General features: G+C 65.0%; 1 protein-coding gene across 1 annotated transcript; it reads left to right on the forward strand.

The window, feature by feature from the left end:
* The first annotated feature begins 1859 nt into the window (after positions 1-1859).
* AGBL5 (AGBL carboxypeptidase 5) lies at positions 1860-22113 on the forward strand. Its single transcript, XM_075707231.1, has 9 exons — positions 1860-2056; positions 3678-3849; positions 5053-5219; positions 6715-6892; positions 9029-9207; positions 10307-10865; positions 11450-11619; positions 21235-21370; positions 21919-22113. Exons 1-9 carry the CDS (start codon positions 1860-1862, stop codon positions 22111-22113), a joined length of 1953 nt encoding a protein of 650 aa, XP_075563346.1.
* Positions 22114-23831: the final 1718 nt, after the last annotated feature.

Below are 23831 nucleotides of genomic sequence, written 5' to 3' on the forward strand. Positions count from 1 at the left end.
AGCGCTTGGTTTCCCCCGGGGCGGTGCGGAGCGGCGTGCCGGGGGCAGGCGCGTTTTTATGGCCGCCTGTGCGCGTGCACGCGTGCTTACGGACACGCGTGCGCGCGCTTGTGCGTGTGTTCTTATGCGCGTGTTGATGTGCACATACACGTGTGCGCACGCGCGTGCTCTTGTGCACGCGTGCCTGCAGCTGCGCCTGCGTATGTCTGCATAGACCTGCCGATGCGTGTGAGCATGTGTACCAGCGTGTGTGCACACGTGTACAGCCGTGCCGATGCGTGTGAGCATGCGTACTGGCATGTGTGCGCACGGGTACAGACCTGCTGATGTGTGTGAGCATGCGTACTGGCGTGTGTGCACGCGTGTACAGGCATGCCGATGTGTGTGAGCATGCGTACCAGCGTGTGTGTGCATGTGTACAGGCATGCCGATGCGCGTGAGCATGTGTACGGCATGTGTGCGCGCGTGTACAGGCGTGCCAATGTGTGTGAGCATGCGTACCGGCGTGTGTGCGCGCGTGTAGAGATGTGCCCATGTGTGTGACCATGTGTACCGGCATGTGTGCACGCATGTACAGACGTGCTGATGTGTGTGAGTGTGCGTACCAGCATGTGTGCGCGTGTGTACAGGCGTGCTGATATGTGTGAGCATGCGTACCGGCATGTGTGCGCGCGTGTACAGACCTGCCGATGTGTGCATGCGTGTACAGGCGTGCCGATGCGTGTGAGCATGCGTACGGCATGTGTGCACGCGTGTACAGGCGTGCCAATGTGTGTGAGCATGCGTACCGGCGTGTGTGCGTGCGTGTAGAGATGTGCCCATGTGTGTGACCATGTGTACCGGCGTGTGTGCACGCGTGTACAGACGTGCTGATGCGTGTGAGCGTGCGTACCAGCATGTGTGCGCGTGTGTACAGGCGTGCTGATATGTGTGAGCATGCGTACCGGCATGTGTGCGCGCGTGTACAGACCTGCCAATGTGTGCATGCATGTACAGGCGTGCCGATGCGTGTGAGCATGCGTACCGGCGTGTGTGCGCGTGTGTACAGGCGTGCCGATGCGTGTGAGCATGCGTACCAGCGTGTGTGCGCGCGTGTACGTGTGGTATACACGCCTGCAAGCGTGCACGCACGTGTGTATATGTGTGTGCGTACGTGTGCGCGAGTGTACGTGTGGTATACGCACCTGTGAGCGCACGTGCACGTGTGTATATGCGTGTGCATATGCGTGCGCGCGCACGTGTGGTATACACGCCTGCGAGCGCACGTGTGCATACGCGTGCGCATATGCGTGCGCGCGTGTACGTGCGGTATACGCGCCTGCGAGCGCGCATGCACGTGTGTATATGCGTGTGCATACGTGCGCGCGCGCGCACGTGTGGTATACACGCCTGCGAGCGCGCGCACACGTGTATACATGCGTGTGTGCGTGTACGCCTGTTCTTATGTGCGCCCGTACGTAAGCGTGCACGCGTGTGTGTGTGTGCGCGTGTGTGCACGGCTGCGCGCACGCACGCGTGTCTGCATGTATGGCACGTGCGCGCGTGCATGGACGCGTGTGCACGCGCGTGCCCGCCACGCGCTTCCCTGTGTCCGCGCGCGCCGCCGCCCGTGAAGGGGGCGTGGACCAGCGAGGGGGCGTGGCCAAGCGGCGCGGGAGGGGGCGTGGTCAGCAGGGGGCGTGGCCCCCGCGCGGGGCGCTGCAGCCGGTTGCCCAGGCGCCGTCCAACGGGCGGGCGCGTTGCTAGGGAGCGGCGGGCCAATGGGCGCGGGCGTTGCTGTTGCCGGGCGGCGCGGCGGGCCGGGCCGGGCCGGGCCGGGCGGAGCGGGGCGATGAGCGGGCCGCGGCGGCCCGGCAGCCATGGAGATCCGGTGCGGGGGGCTGCTCTTCAGCTCCCGCTTCGATTCGGGCAACCTGGCGCACGTCGAGCAGGTGGAGCCGCCCGGGGCGGGGGGCGGCCCCGCGGCCTGGGGCACCGCCCTCCCCGCCGCCGACTACGAGTTCAACGTCTGGACGCGGCCCGACTGCGCCCAGACCGAGTATGAGAACGGCAACAGGTAACGGCGGGGGGCTGAGGGGGCCGGAGGGGCCCGGGAAGGGGCGGGGGGGCCCGGGGAGAGGAGCTGGGGGGTAGCTCCAGGGTCAGGGATGCCCTGGGGGGGGGGCTCATGGGGTCTGGACCCCCCCTGCCCCCCGGGGTCAGCTGTGGAGAGGGGCTGTGGAGGGCTGGGGGGTAGCTCCAGGGTCAGGGATGCCTGAGGGGGGGTCTCATGGGGTCTGGACCCCCCCTGCCCCCCGGGGTCAGCTGTGGAGAGGGGCTGTGGAGGGCTGGGGGGTAGCTCCAGGGTCAGGGATGCCCTGGGGGGGGGTCTCATGGGGTCTGGACCCCCCCTGCCCCCCGGGGTCAGCTGTGGAGAGGGGCTGTGGAGGGCTGGGGGGTAGCTCCAGGGTCAGGGATGCCTGAGGGGGGGGTCTCATGGGGTCTGGACCCCCCCTGCCCCCCGGGGTCAGCTGTGGAGAGGGGCTGTGGAGGGCTGGGGGGTAGCTCCAGGGTCAGGGATGCCCTGGGGGGGGGTCTCATGGGGTCTGGACCCCCCCTGCCCCCCGGGGTCAGCTGTGGAGAGGGGCTGTGGAGGGCTGGGGGGTAGCTCCAGGGTCAGGGATGCCTGAGGGGGGGTCTCATGGGGTCTGGACCCCCCCTGCCCCCCGGGGTCAGCTGTGGAGAGGGGCTGTGGAGGGCTGGGGGGTAGCTCCAGGGTCAGGGATGCCCTGGGGGGGGGTCTCATGGGGTCTGGACCCCCCCTGCCCCCCGGGGTCAGCTGTGGAGAGGGGCTGTGGAGGGCTGGGGGGTAGCTCCAGGGTCAGGGATGCCTGAGGGGGGGTCTCATGGGGTCTGGACCCCCCCTGCCCCCCGGGGTCAGCTGTGGAGAGGGGCTGTGGAGGGCTGGGGGGTAGCTCCAGGGTCAGGGATGCCCTGGGGGGGGGTCTCATGGGGTCTGGACCCCCCCTGCCCCCCGGGGTCAGCTGTGGAGAGGGGCTGTGGAGGGCTGGGGGGTAGCTCCAGGGTCAGGGATGCCTGAGGGGGGGTCTCATGGGGTCTGGACCCCCCCTGCCCCCCGGGGTCAGCTGTGGAGAGGGGCTGGAGGGGGCTCATGGGGTAGCTCCAGGGTCAGGGATGCCCTGGGTGGGGGGCTCATGGGGTTTGTGCCCCCCCCGAGGTCTAACAGGGCTGGATGGGTGGGTGGCAGGGTCAGGGGGGGCTGTGGAGAGGGGCTGGGGGGGGGACCAGGGGGTAGCTCCAGGCTCAGGGATGCCCCGAGAGGGGGCTCATGGGGTCTGTGCCCCCCCCGGGGTCCGATGGGGCTGGGTGAGTGGGTGGCAGGGTTGGGGGGAGCTGTGGAGAGGGGCTGGAGGGGGCTCATGGGGTCTGTGCCCCCCTGACGGGGTCCAACAGGGCTGGGTGGGTGGGTGGCAGGGTCGGGGGGGCTGTGGAGAGGGGCTGGGGGGGACCAGGGGGTAGCTCCAGGGTCAGGGATGCCCTGGGCAGGGGGCTCATGGGGTCTGTGCCCCCCCGCCGGGGTCCAACAGGGCTGGGTGGGTGGGTGGCAGGGTCAGGGGTGCCGGGAGGGGGGCACCCCCAGGGGCAGGGGCTGACCGGGCGCTGCTCTCCCTCCCCAGGTCCTGGTTCTACTTCAGCGTGCGGGGGGGTGCTCCGGGGAAGCTGATCAAGCTGCACATCCTCAACATGAACAAGCAGAGCCGGCTGTACTCCCAGGGCATGTCCCCCTTCGTGCGGACCCTGCCCGTGCGGCCCCGCTGGGAGCGCATCCGCGAGCGGCCCAGCTTCGAGGTACGGGCGCCGGGGGCTCGTGCCGGGGCCGCGGGGGCCCTCGACTGAAGCGCGGCGACAGGCAGGGCGAGGAGCCCGCGTTCGGGGCCGGGGGGCGGCTCTGGGGGCAGAAACGCCCCTCGCTCACCGCGCCGGGGTGACCTCCAGCCTTCCGTGGCAGGGCGGGGTGGGCGAGCGGCTGGGTTGTGCTTCGGTGGCGCTGAGGGAGGGGTGGGGGGTGGTGACAGAGCCCCTTCCCAGGGCCCAGCGCTCGGGACAGGACCCAGCAGCTCCCCTCTCTGCTGGCCAGCTCGGGCTGGGGCGCAGGTTCGGGCTGGGGCACAGGCTCTCGCGGGGCGACCGCCCTGTTGCGTGACGGGGGAGCCGTGGAAGCGCTCTCGAAGCACGCCTGGGGCTTCCCTTCCCCTTTGTCGGTTGTCCAAGCGGCCGGTAAAAGGCTCTTCGCGGCGAGCCGTGCGATGCCGGAGCGCCCGTGCCCCCGAGAGGAGCGGCTCGTCCCACCGAGCGGCGCGGTGGGCGCCCTGGGAACCGAAGCCAGCAGGAGCGGCCGCGGCGGTGGGCTGACTCTCGCGGCCCCGTTCAGCCCTTTGGGCATCGGGCAGGAGTTTGCTGGTCCTGGCGTTTTCAGTCTGGGGGGAGCCGCCTTGGGGGGAGTTGCTTGCGGGGGCTCTGGGTCATCCTCGCTCCGTGCACGCCGCTGCGGGGGACAGCGGCCCCCCCGGCGTGCCCCCCTTCCACCCCGCAGGGCAGGGGCCGGGGAGGATCTCCCATCCCCTGCCTCAGGACGAGACGACGCTCGATTTTTGCCCGTGCCAGCGCCGGGGGGAGGCGCGACACGCAGCTGAGTTCTGCGGCGCTCGTTGGCTTTGCAAAGCCTGCCGAAATAGAGGAGTTACCGTTCGGTCTCCGAGCGCTGGTGGCCGGGCACGAGGACCAGAAGGAACCTGCTGGGTTTCCCAGAGAGCTCTGCCCCAGACCAGGTGTCCAGCGAGGCTTCGGCGTCCCGCCGGGGACCCGGGTGCCGCGGGGCGAGCGGGGAGCCGGGGGGTTTGTGGGGAACAGCCTGGCGTTCAGGGGATCCGAGCGAAGCAGGCTGGGATCCGCTGGGAGCGCGGCTTCGCTTCCCGTGCGCTTAGAGAAGGGTGAGCGGCTGCAGGCGCCGCGCCTCCGCTCAGCCTCTGCTTGCTTTTGTGTCCGTCCCAGATGGTGGAGACGCAGTTTGTGCTGTCCTTCGTGCACCGCTTCCTGGAGCACCGCGGGGCCACCACCTACTTTGCCTTCTGCTACCCCTTCTCCTACACCGAGTGCCAGGAGATGCTGGCGCAGCTGGACGGCCGCTTCCAGGAGTGCAGGCACATGTCTCCCAGCAGGTTCGCGCCCCCCGTTCCGGGCCCTCGCCCACTTGCCTTTGCCCTCCCCGCGGAAGCGCGGTGCTGTCCCGCTCTGGCTGCGGCGGGGGGGGGTCTCTGTGCCCCCCGCTCCCCCCGGCAGCCGCCTGGTGCTTGCTCCTCCGGGCCCCAGCTCCGCACCAGCAGCAGCTCCCCCTGCGCACGCGCTTCCGAGGGGCTTCCGGAGGGTCCTTTATCGCTTCGGGCCGGATCCCCCGGCATTCCCAAGGGCAGGTTCCCATCAGGTGGAAGAGGCTGAGGGGGGGCTGTAACAGAACGGTAGCCCTCTGTTTAAGGAGAGGGGGTTCTCAGAGGCCGAGACCTCATTTGCTTTCCCCCCTCCTGGCTGCGGGGAGGTCGGGGCGTCTCTCCCGCTGCTCCCTTCCCCTACAGCCGCTGTCGCGGAGGGAGATCTCGCCGCTAAGAGCCAGCCTTAGCACCGGGCTCGCTCTGGATCCTGCTAGGAAGTTCCTCTGATCTCAAGAATTTCTTCTCGGAAGTCAGAGCTTAATGCCTGGCTGAGGGGGAGGAGGACAGAGTCAGTCTTCAGGGATCCCTGCGGATAACTCTGCCCTGCAGCACCTCCTGGCCCCAGAGGCTTTCCCCGCCGCGGGGCTGGGATCATAAACACCTTTTCTTAGCCAAGGGGCGAGCAACGGTTTATTGAAAGGGGTTTGCGCTTAAATCGTCACGCGATGGAGAGCTATGAGAATTTCAGCACCTGGCGGCAAGTCGGCGAGGGTCTGACGGCGATATCGTAGTCTCTGCCGGTCAGACTCACCCCCGAGCCCCTCGGGATCGCGGTGGGGCTGGGTGGTCCCGGCCGAACGCTTCCGCAGGAGACCCCGGCCTCGGCGGGCTCCCGCTCGCCCCGGCTGACGCCCTCGGAGGAGGCCAGCCCCTCTCACCAGCCAGGCTTTATTTCCCCGCCGGACTGGTCTCGTGGTGGCCGCGGGGGGTGACCCGAGGGTCTGAGAGCTGCGGGCAGCTCCGCCGCCGGGTCCAGCTGTGCCGGAGCCGCTCGCCCACCGCTCCCCGCAGCCAGCGGGGCCGGGCAGCGTGGCCCCAGGGCTTGGCCCACCGCTCTTTCCTCCGAATGAGCGGCTGCTCGGGAGCGCTGGCGTTCCTGCTGGACTCTGAGGGGGGCCGGCAGCGACCAGCTCGGGGCAGCAGGAGAGGGTTTGGCATTTCTGGTCAGGACCATTGAACTCGTGGGGAGCAGGGCGAGCAGGGACGCGGTCCTGGACGAGCGGCGAGAGGGCTGTAGGTGCGGGGAGCGTCCCCTGCGCAGCTGGGACCCCGCTTCGCCCCTTAAGGGCATCTCCAGCCTGCCCGGGGTCCCCGGCCCAGCAGCACGCTCAGCCAGCACGGCAGCCGCCCCGGCCCAGCCGCTTCCTTCCCTGGAGCGAGGGGCTCCGAGCCGTGCGTTGCCAGCTGGCCGGGGCAGGCTGGTTGAGCGTCTCTCCTCGCCCTGCAGCCCCCTCGACTCGGTTTATTACCACCGGGAGCTGCTCTGCCACTCCCTGGACAAGCTGCGAGTGGACCTGCTCACCGTCACCTCGTGCCACGGCATGCTGGAGAAGCGGGAGCCCAGGCTGGACAAGCTCTTCCCAGACACGACCACTCCGCGGCCGCGGCGCTTCGCAGGGAAGAGGGTGAGCTGCTCTGCCGGCTTTGGGGCTGCGTCGGGGCCGGCGAGCGCGGCCGGCGGGCTGCACGATGGGCCGTGCGTCGGGGCCTCGCTGCCACCCTCACGTCTCTGACTTGGAATCATCGAATCGTTGAGGTTGGAAAAGCCCTTTAAGCTCACCCAGTCCAACCATTAACCTAACACTGCCAACTCCACCGCTAAACCAATTAAGGGCAGAGGAAGAATTAATTTCACGTTTCCTGGCTTGGTGGCTGGATTTTTGAACCCATGTTTTTGAACACTTCCAGGGCTGGGGACTCCCCCACCTCTCTGGGCAGCCTGGTCCAATGCTTGGCCACTCTTTCCGTGAAGAAATTTCTCCCAATATCCAACCTAAACCTCCCCTGGCGCAGCTTGAGCCCATTCCCTCTCGTCCCGTCGCTGTTCCTTGGGAGAAGAGCCCGACCCCCCTCCCTGCCCCCTCCTGCCAGGAGCTGCAGAGCGATCAGGTCTCCCCTCAGCCTCCTCTTCTCCAGGCTGAACACCCCCAGCTCCCTCAGCCGCTCCCCACCAGCCCTGTGCTCCAGACCCTGCCCCAGCTCCGTTGCCCTTCTCTGGACACGCTCCAGCACCCCAATGTCCTTCTTGGAGTGAGGGGCCCAAAACTGGACACAGCATTCCAGGTGCGGCCTCACCAGCGCCGAGCACAGGGGGACGATCCCTGCCCTGCTCCTGCCGGCCACGCTATCCCTGACACAAGCCAGGATGCTGTTGGCCTCCTTGGCCACCTGGGCACACTGCTGGCTCATGTTCAGCCGCTGTCGACCAGCACCCTGTTGAACTTGAAAGGCGTCGTGTCCTGGAGCGTTAGGGTGGAGTGTGGGGAGCAGAGATCCTGCCTCAGGCATGGGAACCGGTAGCCCACCAGGAGCCCCGCTGCGTCCGCATCACCTCAGCACCATGCAATACCCTCTGGTAGCACCGCACCATGTTCCTCAGGGCAAAAATTAGCGTCTCGTTGCCGAGGAGTTTTGTTCTCTCCTCTTAATGCTGTTGCTCAGTTCAGCTGTGAAGAAACTGAGGGAAATGCTGTATTTGGGGTGCCAGCCCCTGCCGCGGTAGGTGGGCCCTGCCTGCTGGGGACGGGGACGGGCGGGGAGCTCCCTCCGCGGCTGCGCAGAGCTGGGGTGGGCGGCGGAGAAGCTCCCACCAAGAGCAGGGCTCTTCGGGAGGTGCTTTGCCTCATCATAGAATCATGGAATCGCTGAGGTTGGAAAAGCCCTTTAAGATCATTTAAGATCGTTTCCTCTCATCCTATCGCTTGTTCCTTGGGAGAAGAGACCAACACCCCCCTCGCTAGGGACACCCCAACTGCTTTTCGGGGTGAAGCAGCTCCCAGGAGATGTTCTCTGGTTACCCTAAAAGGGTCTGCAGTCGTCCCTGGCGAGCTCACGCTAAGGACAGGGCAAGGGATTCACAAAGAATCATAGAGTCATGGAATCGTTGAGGTTGGCAAAGCCCTTTAAGATCATCCAGCCCAACCATTAACCTACACTGCCAAGTCCACGCTAAACCAGTCAAGGGTAGACCAGACTGAACCATGTCCCCAAGTGCCACCTCTGCCCGTTTTTTTGAACACTTCCAGGGCTGGGGACTCCCCCACCTCTCTGGGCAGCCTGTTCCAATGCTTGACCACCCTTTCCGTGAAGAAATTTATCCTAATTTGCAACCTAAACCTCCCCTGGCGCAGCTTGAGCCCATTCCCTCTCGTCGTTGCAGTCAGGCTCATTCCCCGCTCTGCAGAATCGCTCGGGGCTTTTCCCCGTGGCGGCTCTGCTCCTCTGCCGCCCGTGCTCCGGTTTCCCTCGGCAGCAGGCTGCGGGGTTTCTGTCCCTTTAGTCTCACGCGGGGACCGCCAGCCTTATTCCAAGCAGGACCTAGGAGAGGCACCAGGGACAGAAGCCACCGAAAACCGTTGCGTTGCCGCACCTGGTGGCCAGTTGCCCGCTCCGCGAAAGGCTTTAGCTGTGCCTCGGGCAGCACGGTGCCTGGCTACGGTGCAGGGGAGGAGCCCCGGGGAGCGTCTGGCCCCCCGGCTACGGCACCGCAGCGCCTTGGGCAGGCAGGAACCTGCCTTTCAGCCCTGTCTCTTTGCCTCCAGGTGTTCTTCCTGAGCAGCAGAGTCCACCCGGGAGAAACGCCCTCCAGCTTTGTCTTTAACGGCTTCCTGGACTTCATCCTGCGGGAGGAGGACCCCCGCGCCCAGATGCTGCGGCGGATGTTCGTCTTCAAGCTCATTCCCATGCTGAACCCCGACGGGGTGGTGCGAGGCCACTATCGGTGAGCGAGCGCGGGCCGCGGCTGCGGCGGGGTCCAAGCCGGGCCAGTCTCCTGGTTTGGAGCCTGCTGCGCGTTTCGTGATGGCTGTGAAGAACAGCCCTGAGATCCTGCGTCAGTAGAATCGTTGAATCGTTGAGGTTGGGAAAGACCTTTAAGATCATCCAGTCCAACCATTAACCCAACACTGCCAAGGCCACCAGTAAACCAATTCAGGGGAGAGGAAGAATTTCACGTTTCCTGGCTTGGCAGCTGGATTATTTTTTAATGAAAGTAAAACCAGGAATCACTAAGGTTGGAAGGGCCCTCTAAGATCATCAGCCCAACCATCACCCCAACACCCCCATGCCCACTGAACCATGTCCCCCAGTGCCACCTCTGCCCGTTTGTTGAACCCCTCCAGGGCTGGGGACTCCCCCACCTCTCTGGGCAGCCTGTTCCAATGCTTGACCACTCTTTCCGTGAAGAAATTTCTCCCAATTTCCAGCCTAAACCTCCCCTGATGCAACTTGAGGCCATTTCCTCTCGTCCTATCGCTGTTCCTTGGGAGAAGAGCCCAACACCCCCTCCCTGCCCCCTCCTGCCAGGAGCTGCAGAGCGATCAGGTCTCCCCTCAGCCTCCTCTTCTCCAGGCTGAACACCCCCAGCTCCCCCGGCCGCTCCCCATAGCACTCAGAAGAATGAGCCCAGGCCCGCAGGCTGCAGCAGCCCCTCCCTGCTACCCCTCGGGGTCTCTGGCGAGGGTTTGGGGCTGCTGTGCAGGTCACCTCCCGGATCAGGGCTGTCTGGCTCGGGCGAGCAACGCTGCCCTGCGCCTTTGGGGCTCTCGGACGCTGTCTGTCCTCACTCTCCCCGGCGTTTCGGAGCTGGGGGAGGGAGGGAGATCGCTGGAGGCTCTGTCTTGCTGAGGCAAGTGCCGCTCCAGGAGAGAGCTGCTCAGCTGCTTTGGGGCAGAGTCTCTGCCCGCGCGGGGATGGTTTGGCCATTTGTGCTCTGGGACAGAGCCCAGAGCCTCGCCCGTTACGAGGTGAGGTCAGGTCTGCCTTTGCAGAGCCGACGGCGCCGTGCGAAGCACCTCGCGTCTCCTCTGCTCTCTCTGCAGAACTGATTCCCGTGGGGTAAACCTGAACCGCCAGTATCTCAACCCCGACGCCGAGCTGCACCCTGCGGTGTACGGGGCCAAAGCCGTCCTCCTCTACCACCACGTTCACAGCCGCGTCCTGCCCGGCTCTCCCGACTGGAGGACGTACGTCTCGCCACTCGGCACCAGCTCGCTAAGCACAAAATCTTCCAACCATTCCATCCGCGGCAGCGCCTCGTCCCCAGAGGCAGCTCTGTCGGAGCTGGAGAAAGCCAATAACCTCCGCAACTCGCCCAGCACCTGGCGTGCCGGCACGTACTTCAGCCCTTCTCAGGAACCCCGGCTCTCGGGAGCGCCTGCCGCCGAGCTGGCCGGCAAGGACCGAGCTGTCTGGATCCTCCCTTCGAGCCGCACCGCGGAGCACTGTGAGGAGGAAGCCAGGAGGCCTCCGCCAGCACCTCTCCCCGAAACCATCCTGCCCCAGGACAGCGGGCTGGCCTACTACGTCGATCTCCACGGGCACGCCTCCAAGCGCGGCTGCTTCATGTACGGCAACAGTTTCAGCGACGAAAACGATCAGGTGAGGGCAGGGGGTAGGAGCACAGCAGTGCTGGAGCAGCCTGGGACCCTCTCTCTGCTCTGCCCCCTCCCCAGGGTCCCGAACACTCCCTCCCGCTGCTGGGAGACGGGGCAGGAGGTCCCCGTCACGCCAGAAACTGGGCTGCCTGTCGGGACAGGGCTGGTGCCCGAGGAGAGGGCGCTGGGCTGGCTGCCCCCCGCCTTCCCTGCTCGGCGGGGTTTGCTCTCCTCCCGCTCTCCTCTCCCAGGCCTGGGATCGGAGCAGCAGGCCCTGGCGTTCCCCCGGGAGCTGGCGTGGGGAGGGCAGAAGAGCTGCCCCTTCTCCTCAGGGACGAGAGCGGGGGAGAGCCGTGCCGCCGGGATCCCTCCCCTCCGCTTTTGGGAGAGCCCAGCCGCTGCCTCTCCCTGCTGGGGGTGGGCAGCGTCCCCCGGGCAGGGCTGGAGCATGCGAGACGCTGGAATTGGGGGCCCAGCCTCGACCGACATCCCAGTGCATCCCAGAGCTCGGCACTGGTAGCGCTGGAGCAGGACGAACAGCCGAGGGCTCCCCCGAAAGTCACCCGTGTTCCTCTCCGTGCATCGCAGGTGGAGAACATGCTGTTCCCAAAACTCATCTCCTTGAACTCGCCTCACTTTGACTTCACGGGCTGTAACTTCTCAGAGAAGAACATGTACGCCAAAGACAAGCGGGACGGGCAGTCGAAGGAGGGCAGCGGGCGAGTGGCCGTCTACAAAGCCTTGGGGATCATCCACAGGTAGGCAAACCTCCGCTCGCTCGCTAAACCTCCGTGCCAGCTGGTCTGGCCCAGCTCCTCTCCGTCCTGGAAGGGGGTGGTCTTGCTGGATGCAGGGCATTAAGGAAAGCTGAAACACTTCTGCGGCTCCCCGGTGGGCGCGGGACTTGCCCGATGTCTGAACCGGCCAAGAGCAGCGTTAAGCGCTCGGTGCGGTGCCGGCAGAGGCCGGGTCCCGGCCGTGCCAGGTGCTGCCGCGCTCCTGAGCCGCAGGCGTTGTCCCGCTTCGCAGCCTGGCTCCTTTTCCTCCTGTCCCTCCTGTCCCTTCGCGTCCCTCCTGCAGCTGCTCTGCCTTCTTGTCCTCGCCGCTGTAGAGCTGCTTGTGCGCTGCTTTCCAGAAGGAATTCTCCTCTTTCCCAGGTGGACCTTTGTACATTTGTATTTAGCTGTAATTAAAACCCGTTTAGCTGTAACGGGCTCAGCTTCCCCAGACCTCACATGCGAGATCGCCGTGCAAGATTCCAGCCTCAACCCATCCGTAATTCCATGAGTTGAGGATATTTGCGTGGCCCGTAGCAGCCACGTGCCCCTCTCTAACAAGGGACGGGGTATTTTTGGCCTGTTTCTGTTGTGGTTGCTGGGAACATAAAAATGGCTGAGCTAATCAGGCCGGCAGCCTGTCTCACCCTCTTGGCCCCGGCGGTGGCCAGTCGCCGAGGGAAGCGGACACGAAGAGAAGTGCGTAATGCTTCTTTAGTAGATGTCGCGTTCCCCGGGAATCTGTGGTTTGAGGGAATGTGGACGGAGTGCCAGGCTTCCTCCCAGCCCCGGACTTCCCCCAGAGACCCCCGCGCCCCTTCTCCTGCCAACACCGGCTCTCTGCCGGCGCAGTTTCGGTGCTGGCTCAGGCTGGGGTAGGAGCGGGCTGCCAGCAGGGACGGTGGCTCCCTCGGCTCCGTTCTTCCCCCCGTTTCCCCGGCACTTGCTGCGCTGCTCTGCGCCCGGCCGCAGGCTGGGTCAGGGAGCGCGCCGATCCAGCTAAAACCGACCCCGCAATAACCAATACACGAGTTTTTTAGGCTCGGGTCGCTGGCGTAGCTTGCCCCGCGCCCGTTTGCTGGAGCTGGCAGGGAACAGCCCGTGGTTAATCCAACAGCCACATCCTGAAACGTGACGGGCGTTCTGCTGGCGTCGGGAGCGCTGGCGGTGCCCGTGCCGTGCGGTACCGCGTGGGCGCGTCAGACGGGTGGCGAGGGAGACTCGCTGGTTTTCTGCGGGATTAGCGAGCCGAGTTGTCTCTGAGCAGTCGGACAGATGCAAGCGATCCCGGCTGACGGCTCCCGGTCACCCTCTTCTCCTTCACGCCTCCGGAAACGTGCTCCGGGAGCACCCGCTCGGTGACATCTCGGGGACCGAGGTGAGGCTGCCCGGCCTCTTGGTCCCTGCGCGGTCTTTTTTAACGACAGATGCAACATTTGCCTTTCTCCACCCATCAGGGGCAGCACCCACCCACCCTCTGCCCGTCACCTTCCGGAGACGACCCCGAGGAGCCCCGCAAGGACCTCGGCACCCTTGGGTGCTGCCCCTCGGGGCCGGTGGGCTCGCCTGGGTCGCGTTTCTCAGGAGATTCCCGACTCGATTCTCCATTTCTGGTGTTTTTCCCCCTGGAGCCCCATCTCCGGGCAGAGCGATCCCCCTACCCTGCCTGCCGCTTTCTGCGGCGGAGCCCCATCCCGAGTTCCCCGTCAGCCAGCTGATCTCCCGTCCGTCCGTCCATCTCCCCGAGTACCGGGACGGACCGTTCCTGCGGTCGGAGGATGCTCTCCTGACAAACCCGCCGCCTTTCCCAAGCTCCTTTGTCCTTCCGAGCTCTCTCCAACAGGCTCCCCCTTACTGGTGCCCTGAATTAGCCGAAATCTGCTCTTCTGAGGCCCAGGGTCTGTGCTCGGCTGCTCTCCTCCCCTCAGGATCGTGAACTCCATTTGTGTCGCGGGCGCTACAGACAAGGCCGGCGTTTATTATCGCATCCCCAGCTAGCAGGTTCCTCCTTGTCCGCGATCCAGCTGTGCCTCACCCCTGGGTGGCCCGTCCAGCGCCGTACACCCGTATCGGGAAGTTATTCCCCAACACCCTCCAGAAATCTGGAGGACTCCAGGACTTTCCGGGCATAGAAGCAGTATTTAATGGATGATTTATTTTATTTTTCTTCTTATTGCCGCTGAGCACGGGTGAATTTCTAGCACCCATCGCATTGCGCAGCAGAGATACACAGAGTAACCAGGAGCCACGTGCAGGCGTTCATCGTGGATCTTAGAAGCCGCTAGGTTTTTTTTTTTTTTTTCCCCCCACCTTAAAAACGCTGAGCAGTGAGAAAGGTGAAAGCTTGGAATAAAGAACACGGTAAAACAGCAAACGGAGAAACTGGAAAAAGGAGAGACCCCGCTTAGCGTCCCCAGGGGCAGTTTACAGAACTCGGTGCCCGCCGGGACCCCCAGGTCCGTCTCTGCGGAGCCGCTCTCCGCTGGCCAGCCCCAGGCTGCGGGGTTGTTTCTCCCCGCGGCAGGACTTTGCCTTTCCCCGCGGCAGGACTTTGCCTTTCCCCGCGGCAGGACTTTGCCTTTCCCCGCTGTCGCGTCGAGAGAGGCTTTGGAAGGTCCCCAATTTATCGTTGTAAGTCCGGTCGCGTTCCGTGCGCTGAACTATCACGATTACGGATTCACAAATAACGTAGGCGCCTCTCGTCTAGTCGTGCTGCATGAACTACCACGGCCACACTTAAAGCGTCTGGTCGCGTTCAATGACCGCTATCACGCTAGACCAATAAATCAAAGCAATTTATTGAAGCAACAGACGCACAGGTTCTTTGGATTACCGGCGATAAATTCACTGACTGCAAGGCACATGCAAATACCAAAGCTTTGGACAATACAGATGCATCAAAAGATATAAAAGTGACTCTATAGAGGTTTCTAAGTTTCCCGCGGAGGCACTTGGTACAACCAAGTGTTGGATTCTTACCCAAAGGCGTCCCGATGTTGGGGAAGAGAGGCTCAGCCCGGCGACTGATCCCAGAGGTCAGAGTAGCACACAATGGCATCTTCCCCAACATCCCCTCTCTCAGGCCAATTTATAGCACTTTTACCTTTCAGGTGGAGCTTGAGGGACTCTAGGCATACATACTTTTGTTACGATTGGTGTAAAACTTTCTCGCTTCGTTTTGAAGGTACAGGCTCAGGAAAATTCAGAGCGCAGGCTCAGTGAGGAGCGGTCTCACCTTGGAGGCGGGTAGGTTTTGGGATGGGAGTGTGTTCTAGTATTATACTGATATTACAATGAGCAAAGTTTACCAAAAGGACAGCATTTTGTCAAAATCATGACAGCTGGTCGGCTCAGGGCATCGATTATGCAGCTTATCAGTGCCGTGGTGCTCTTCTGAGTCCCTTATCTCAGAGCTGGGCCGTGGTGTCTCCACACCACCCCTCCCTCTGGGCAACTCCCCTCAGAGCCAGCGCACCAGGCTCCCCTCATGTTGCTGATACCCAAGGTTGCAGGCTTAGGAACTCCCTGTGGGATAGATTCCTTGCATCCAGCTGCATTCCACCCGGAAAGCTTCTTCAATGCTGTGCCTTTCTTGAAATCGTAAATCTAAGTCTGATGTCTTAAGTCACCTCCAGCAATCCCTCCACACCCGCGGCGGCGTGGCGAGGTCCCTTCCGTGCTGCGGGCACGCGCTGCCTTGGCACCTCCGGCACCGGTGAAGGGGCTCGGCAGCCGGACAGCCAGTATGGATGCACGGCACGCCGCCGGGGCTCCAGCCGGGCACGTCGGCCAGCATTCGGGCCAGCTCCCCGTCCCCTGGCATCGCCCGTCCTTCGTCTGCTCGCGTGGGGCGGGAGACGGTGTCCGAAGCCATCGCCCGTGGCTCTCCCTCGGCCTCGGAGCTGGCCGTCACACCGTCGAAGGCTGCCGGGGCGGTTATGCACAATTCCTCCTTCGTAAATCTGCTGACGGCTCCCAAACATCTTCTGTCCTTCCTGCATCTCCAGGATTGTTTCCTCCAGGACCTCCCCGGGGATGGAGGTGAGGCTGACCAGCCCGTGGCTCCCTGGCTCCAAAGGCAGGGGTGATGTTTGTTTTCTCCCCGTCCTTGGGACCCCCGCTCGGTCGCCGGGACCTCTCCGAGATAATCGGCAGCAGCCTCGCCGGGACGTCGTCCGGCTCCCTCGGCACTCGCGAGGGCGTGCTGCCGGGTGCCGCGGCCCCGTGCCGGTGCTCCCTGAGCTGCTCCTCCTCCCTCGCTCCAGACTTTCCTCGCTGAACACGGAGCTCGCCCGTGACGACTGAGGTGAAGAAGGCGCGCGGTACCTCGGCCCCCGCCGCGGTCAGCAGCTCGCGCTCTCCCGCGTCTTCCTTCTGCTGCCGCTGTCCCTCTGGAAGCCTCCTCGTAGCCCTTCTCGTCCCTCCGTGGATTCACCGCCGGGTGGGCTTTGGCTTCCCCAGCCCCATCCCTGCCCATTCGGACAGCGTCTCTGTCTCCCTCCCAGGTCACCTCTCCCTTCTTTTACCTCTTTTGCGATTCCTTTTTTTATCCGAGTCCAGTCGGGACCTCCACCTTCATCCGTGCAGGCCTCCTGCTGCCTTTGCTTGACTTCCCGCCTGTCTCGCTAGACAGTTCTGGAGTTGGAGATGAGCCCCGAAAACGAATCGGCTCTCCTGAGCCCCTCTTCTCGCCAGGGCCCTGTCCCCGAGGACTCTTCCGAGCGGATCCCTGAAAAGGCAAAATCTGCTTTCCCAAAGTCCAGGGCTGTTGTGATCCTGCTTTTTGCCTTGTTCCTTTCTCGCAGGCCACCGAGCTCCACCATCGCGTGGTGACTGCAGCCAAGGCTGCCCCCGACCTGCGCGTCCCAACCAGCTCTGTGGGGCCCGGCGTGCCCGCCCTCGCCGCCCCTGCGCGAATAGACCCCGGGCAGGGCCGCTCCTTGGAGGGCTCGCGCCGAGCTGGGGAGGAGATACGGAATCGTCGAATCATTCAGGTTGGAGAAACCCTTTCAGGTCATCCAGTCCAACCATCAACCCAACACTGCCAAGGCCACGCTAAACCAATTCAGGGGAGAGGAAGAATTAATTTCAAGTTTCCTGGCTTGGTGGCTGCATTATTTTTTAATGAAAGTAAATACTAAAAATCATTATAGTTGGAAGGGCCCTCTAAGATCATCAGCCCAACCATCAACCCAACACCCCCATGCCCACTAAACCATGTCCCCAAGTGCCACCTCTGCCCGTTTGTTGAACCCCTCCAGGGCTGGGGACTCCCCCACCTCTCTGGGCAGCCTGTTCCAATGCTTGACCACTCTTTCCGTGAAGAAATTTCTCCTAATTTCCAACCTAAACCTCCCCTGACGCAGCTTGAGCCCATTTCCTCTCATCCTATCGCTGTTCCTTGGGAGCAGAGCCCGACCCCCCTCCCTGCCCCCTCCTGTCAGGAGCTGCAGAGCGATCAGGTCTCCCCTCAGCCTCCTCTTCTCCAGGCTGAACACCCCCAGCTCCCTCAGCCGCTCCCCACCAGCCCTGTGCTCCAGACCCTGCCCCAGCTCCGCTGCCCTTCCCTGGACATGCCCCAGCACCCCAATGTCCTTCTTGTGCCGAGGGGCCCAAAACTGGACACAGCATTCCAGGGGCGGCCTCCCCAGTGCCGAGCACAGGGGGACGATCCCTGCCCTGCTCCTGCTGGCCACACCATTCCTGACACAAGCCAGGATGCTGTTGGCCTCCTTGGCCACCTGGGCACACTGCTGGCTCATGTTCAGCCGCTGTCGACCAACACCCCCAGCTCCTTTTCGGCCAGGCAGCTTTCCAGCCACTCTTCCCCAAGCCTGCAGCGCTGCATGGGGTTGTTGTGCCCCAAGTGCAGGACCCGGCACTTGGCCTTGTTGAACCTCGCACAGTTGGCCTGGGCCCATGGGTCCAGCCTGGCCAGGTCCCTCTGCGGGGCCGTCAGATGATGCACCTCGAGATGAGGCTCCTCGTGCCTGCGCTGCGGCATGGCGGGTGTGCGGCGAGCTCCTCGGGAGGTTGGTGCGAGCTTTCTGCTTCCCGGCTCACGCCCAGGTGGAGATCGGTGATTCTTGGGCAGCTGGCAACGTCAGCCTGGAGGTTAATTTGTCTTTACCTGCCCTAACAAAGTCCTACCGTCCAACCTTAATGATTCCCAGTTTTACTTTCATGAAAACATAATCCAGCCACCAAGCCAGGAAACATGAAATTAATTCTTCCTCTGCCCTTAATTGGTTTAGTGTGGGCTTGGCAGTGTTGGGTTAATGGTTGGGCTGGGTGATCTTGAAGGTCTTTCCCAACCTCAACGATTCCATGATTCGATGTGTTCAGGACCTGGCAGTTTTTAAAGAAAATTGGTCATGGTTGTCGTTAATGGGCAAGGTCGCCATCGCTGCAGTGCCGCGGCTCCAGGGCGCCCATCTTTTGCCGTTTCAGTTTAATTAGGCTCAGCCCTGCTCTGGCCCCCTGCGCCGAGCTCCCGCCGAGCTCCCTGCGTGGCACCGTGCCCCGGCAGCCAGGGAAGGCTGTCCGTCCGTCCGTCTGTCAGCCCCGCTTCCCACCCTGCCCTGCTCTGTCTGCCAAGCGCCGGGGCCGGGAGCGAGCCGGGGGGCTGCAGGACCCCCTGCCTCTGGAGAGGGGCGATCGGGGCCCCTTCTCCAGCCCCTCCGCGGCTGGGGGGGGCACACAGTGGCAGCCTGGCAGCCGGCGATCCCCTCTGCTTCACCGGTGCCGCGGTGGTTAGCCCTGGGTGCCGGGACAGCGTCGGCACATGGTGGCAGGTGAGGGCGAGTTCCTCCCGTCAGCAGGCTGTGCGGGGGGCTTTCCCCCCCGGCACACCCCCGCAGCTGGGGCCGCCCAACACCGATCCTCCCGCGAGCCTGCGGCTTGGCCGATTTGGCTGGGTTTCCGCAGCGAGCGTTCCCAGTTCCCCCCGCTCGTTCCCCCACGCTCCTGCTATCAGTTTGCAAACCATCAGGGCGCGCGTCCTGGCCGTACGCCTCTTTTTGCAAATGCCTCGGCCCCGCGCGTTGGCTGCGCGGCGCGTCCGAGCCCTCGCCTCCCTCCACCGCTGATCTGACCCCTGCGCGCTCCTGGCTGTGCCGGCGTACGCCGGGCTGCTCCTCGCTGTGCCGGCGTACGCCGGGCTGCTCCTCCATGCTCCTGGCTGTGCCGGCGTACACCGGGCTGCTCCTCGCTGTGCCGGCGTACACCGGGCTGCTCCTCCGTGCTCCTGGCTGTGCCAGCGTACGCCGGGCTGCTCCCCCGTGCTCCTGGCTGTGCCGGCGGCACGCTGGGCTGCTCCTCCGCGCTCCTGGCTGTGCCGGTGTACACCGGGCTGCTCCTCCGCGCTCCTGGCTGTGCCAGTGGCACGCCGGGCTGATCCTGCTGGGCTGCTCCTCCGTGCTCCTGGCTGTGCCGGCGGCACTCCGGGCTGATCCTGCCAGGCTGCTCCTCCGCGCTCCTGGTTGTGCCGGTGGCACGCCGGGCTGATCCTGCCGGGCTGCTCCTCCGTGCTCCTGGCTGTGCCGGCGTACGCCGGGCTGCTCCTCCAGGCTCCTGGCTGTGCCGGCGTACGCCAGGCTGCTCCTCCAGGCTCCTGGCTGTGCCGGCGGCACGCCGGGCTGATCCTGCCGGGCTGCTCCTCCGCGCTCCTGGCTGTGCTGGCGGCACGCTGGGCTGCTCCTCCGCGCTCCTGGCTGTGCTGGCGGCACGCTGGGCTGCTCCTCCATGCTCCTGGCTGTGCCGGCGGCACGCCGGGCTGATCCTCCGTGCTCCTGGCTGTGCCGGCGTACACCGGGCTGCTCCTCCGTGCTCCTGGCTGTGCTGGCGTACGCCGGGCTGCTCCTCCATGCTCCTGGCTGTGCCGGCGTACGCCGGGCTGCTCCTCCGCGCTCCTGGCTGTGCCGGCGGCACTCCGGGCTGATCCTGCTGGGCTGCTCCTCCGTGCTCCTGGCTGTGCCAGCGGCACGCCAGGCTGCTCCTCCGCGCTCCTGGTTGTGCCGGTGGCATGCCAGGCTGATCCTGCCGGGCTGCTCCTCCATGCTCCTGGCTGTGCCGGCGGCACGCTGGGCTGATCCTCCGTGCTCCTGGCTGTGCCGGCGTACACCGGGCTGCTCCTCCGTGCTCCTGGCTGTGCCGGCGTACGCCGGGCTGATCCTCCGTGCTCCTGGCTGTGCTGGTGTACGCCGGGCTGCTCCTCCGTGCTCCTGGCTGTGCCGGCGTACACCGGGCTGCTCCTCCGTGCTCCTGGCTGTGCCGGCATACACCGGGCTGCTCCTGGCTGTGCCGGTGTACGCCGGGCTGATCCTCCGTGCTCCTGGCTGTGCCGGCGGCACGCTGGGCTGCTCCTCCAGGCTCCTGGCTGTGCCGGCGTACGCCGGGCCGCTCCTCTGTGCTCCTGGCTGTGCCGGCGGCACGCCGGGCTGCTCCTCCGCACAGGGCTCGCCGGTGCAGACCTTCGGTGTCGCACCCACAGCTCCATCCTAGTCACTTCTTGCTGGTTTTTCCCTGGAAGCGGAGAGACAAGACGATGGCTCTGCGGCTCTCTTGCCGTTTCCCCGAAGCCTCCTGCTCCCTGTGCCGCACCGGCGGTCCGGTGTCTCATTGCCAGAAAATCGGTACAGCGTGAGGCTTTGCCCCTGGGAACGCCGTGCCATGTGTTCTCCCGTGCCCTTTGGAGGAGGGTGTAGTGAGGGGGGTGTTGGGCTCTTCTCCCAAGGAACAAGCGATAGGACGAGAGGAAATGGGCTCAAGCTGCGCCAGGGGAGGTTTAGGTTGGATATTACGAAAAATTTCTTCACGGAAAGGGTGGTCAAGCGTTGGAACAGGCTGCCCAGAGAGGTGGGGGAGTCCCCAGCCCTGGAAGTGTTCAAAAACCAGGCAGCGGTGGCACTTGGGGACATGGTTCAGTCTGGTCTACCCTTGATTGGTTTAGCGTGGACTTGGCAGTGTAGGTTAATGGTTGGGCTGGATGATCTTAAAGGGCTTTTCCAACCTCAACGATTCCATGACTCTATGATTCTTTGTGAATCCCTTGCCCTGTCCTTAGCGTGAGCTCGCCAGGGACGACTGCAGACCCTTTTAGGGTAACCAGAGAACATCTCCTGGGAGCTGCTTCACCCCGAAAAGCAGTTGGGGTGTCCCTAGCAGCTGTGGGTGCCTTGGCTCTTGATTTAAGACAAGAGCTGCGTACTCTGGCGCTTCGGGAGCTCGGGGCTCGCTGGCCGCTCCTGCTCTCCAGCTGCCCCGTGGCCGCTCCTTCCTTTGGCGTTGGGTGCAGAGCCCGGTTCCTCGGGCCCTGCGCCGCGGGTGCCTCTCCTGCCCTCGGCACGCCTCTGGCTTCCACCCGACGGCCAAACGCTGCTTTTTTCCTCCCCCTTCATTCCGACCTCAGCAGAGGAGAACACGCAGCGCAGCGAAGCGGGTCGCGGCGAGAGCTGCGGCTCAACTGCAGGAGCCGCGTCCTCTCCGGAATCTCCCCGGGGCCGGCGGGGGGGGGGGGGGGACACCCCAGCTCTGCTTGCACGGTGCCGTCGCGTGTGGATCCGTGTCGGGTAACGTGGGCTTCCTCGTGCTTCACAGCTACACGCTGGAGTGCAACTACAACACGGGGCGCTCGGTGAACAGCATCCCCGTGGCCTGCCACGACAACGGGCGGGCCAGCCCCCCGCCGCCCCCCGCCTTCCCCTCCAAATACACCGTGGAGCTGTTTGAGCAGGTAAGGGGATCCCCTGCCCCGAGCGCTGCGCTTTCGGCAGCCGGGAAGAAACTTCCGCGTTCTCTCCTGTTTCCGCGCCCGCGTGTCCTGCGCCAGTCCGCGCTGCCTGGTTTGGAGGGGCGCGCGGGGGACGGGGTGTTCTCGGTGTCAGTGCCGTAACCCATCAGTACGGCCCGGCCCGGTCCGCGGGGCCGCCCGTGCCCGCCGCCACCGTTAACCCCAGCCCCCAAAACGCTTTGCTCGCTGGCTGGCACCGGAGGCTTCTGCCCCGCAGGCTCCGGGGCAGCCCGGGGTGGTCCCCGCGCATCCCGCGCCGCTGCTGCCCAACTCGCCCTCGCCCCGCACGTGTGCTGCGCGCCCAGAGACTTCCCACGGGAACGCTCCTGCCGCCGGGGAGCGCGACTGGAGCCTGTGACGGAGGTGAAACGAGCCCTGGCGGGGGGGTTGTCTGGGATTTGGGGTTGGGTTTTCTTTTCTTTCTTTGTTTTCCTGCCTCCAGTCCCAGGGAGCTGCTGCTCTTTCTCACCGGCTGCCTCTTGCCCTGGCAGGTGGGGAGAGCCGTGGCTGTGGCAGCGCTGGACATGGCAGAGTGCAACCCCTGGCCCCGGATCGTCCTGTCGGAGCACAGCTGCCTCAGCAACCTGCGAGCCTGGATGCTGAAGCACGTCCGCGGCATGAAGGGCGCGGGAGGGGGCCCGCAGAGGAGAGGAGGTGCCAGGACCCCCCCCAGGAGCTCCACGTAAGGGCCCGCCGGGTTGAGTGTTCCAGAGCTGCAGGATAACGCCAATTAGCGATGATAAATGTACTCCCAAGTGAGTTACCCTGCAGCTAACGGAGCCGAGGTTTACTCGCTTGCTTTCCCACCTCGTCGGGGCCCGTGCTTGTCCCTGCAGAGTTTGCTTTGCGAACCGCGGGTATCCCTCAGCACCGCGCTGGCGGCAGGCAGGAGGGGCACGCAGCCGTGCATGTGAAGCTGTTTGGGATTCACCTGCCCCGGTGACTGGGAAGGGACCCTCTGCCTGCAGAGAGAACCAGCGTCAATTCTGCTTCTCTCCTCTTTCTCCCCAGCCCGGTCCGGCGTTGGACCGGGATGGATTTGGGACTGGGGGTGAGGGAGCGGGAACGCTGAACCGATGCTGCTGCCCCGAGGCTGCCGGGACGGCGACGTAGAGCGAGGGGGACGCGGGGGTCTGCCGCTGCTCAGGGACAGCCCCTCGTGACGGGGGCTCAGTTCCTGTCCCCAGCCGCTCGCCGGCCGCTGGGGACCAATTCCGGGGCTCTGACGGAGACGGTGTCTCCGCAGCAGCAGCAGCCTAATGCTCGGTGCCGGGGCGGAGCTGGCTGGGAGGGACAGGGGAGCGCAGAGGGGCCGGTGGAGGGGAGCCCCTCTCCGCAGAGTCGGGCTGAGCCTCCCGTTTCTCATCCCCTTCCAGCGGGCTCCCCACCTCGGCCTCCGATAACGCCCTGTCCCGCGGGAGGAGCTTCAGCAACGGCACCAGCGGCAGCCAGCAGGACTCGCCGCAGATCGGAGCCTCCCCCAGCTTCCCCTTCAGCTGCAGCAGGCCCTCGGGTCCGGCCGCTGCCAGCCAGAGTCCTCAGAAAGGCACAGCCAGAGCCCCGGCGCCGGGCAGAGGTAAGCTGGGCTGGGGACCTCTCGTGCGCTTGATCCAGTACCTGTCGAGCTGCTGTGCGAAGCCGCAGCCCTGAGGAGAGCCCTGTGCCAGCCGTAACCCTGTGCTTTGACGTAATAAAAGTGGTGTCGCGTGGAAGAAGTGCGTGTGAACCGCCGCCCCGTCCCCTCGGAAGGGTCCTGGATGCCGTGCTCAGCTCCGCACTCCGGCCCGAGCAGAGCGGCCCTGGCTGGGTCAGGACAGACGCCGCACGGCCAGACCCGTGGCTTCTCCGGCCCGGCTTCCGCAGGGAACCGAGGGGGGCCCAGCCGAGCTCCTGCCCCACGGCTCTGCAGCCCCTGGCCGGGCAGAAGCTGCCCGCTGCTCCTGCCGCGCCGGGATTAGAGGGACTGTGTCCGCCGTGGGCTGCCGGGGCAGACGGCCCTCGCCGCGCTGGCGGCGCAGGGGCCCGGCGCGGTGCCCAAGGGGCTTCTGGCGAAGCCAGCACGGAAAAAAAAAAACCCCTCCGCTCGACTTGCCTCAGCCGCTCCCAAAGCATCCCCGAGGCCTGCGGGGATACACCGAAGTGCCTTTTCCCTTCCCAGGCACCCGCCGGGCAGCAGTCGATCGTGGCACGTGGCTCTGGTCATGGCAAGGCAGGCTGGCGGAGCTGTAATTAAGTCACTGGGGGCTTTGAACGCGCGGCGAGTCCTGTCCGGCGGGGGCCGACGCGCGGCACCGAGCTGCCGAGCCCGCCTGCACGGCTGGGAGAAAGGCCCCGGCTCGCTGCCGCACCACCAGCACCCGGTGAGCCCCGCGGCTGCACCGCGCTCCGGCAGCGGGGGCTGCCA

This window comes from Pelecanus crispus, chromosome 3 (assembly GCF_030463565.1).
Source record: "Pelecanus crispus isolate bPelCri1 chromosome 3, bPelCri1.pri, whole genome shotgun sequence".
NCBI classification, from domain to species: Eukaryota; Metazoa; Chordata; class Aves; order Pelecaniformes; family Pelecanidae; genus Pelecanus; species Pelecanus crispus.

Excerpts from the sequence above, each read along its gene's own strand:
- AGBL5 (XM_075707231.1), top strand. The coding sequence starts at position 1,860 with ATGGAGATCCGGTGCGGGGGGCTGCTCTTCAGCTCCCGCTTCGATTCG. Across the intron at positions 11,620-21,234 it reads GCCTTGGGGATCATCCACAG|CTACACGCTGGAGTGCAACT; the intron begins GTAGGCAAACCT and ends CGTGCTTCACAG. Across the intron at positions 21,371-21,918 it reads CCGTGGAGCTGTTTGAGCAG|GTGGGGAGAGCCGTGGCTGT; the intron begins GTAAGGGGATCC and ends TTGCCCTGGCAG.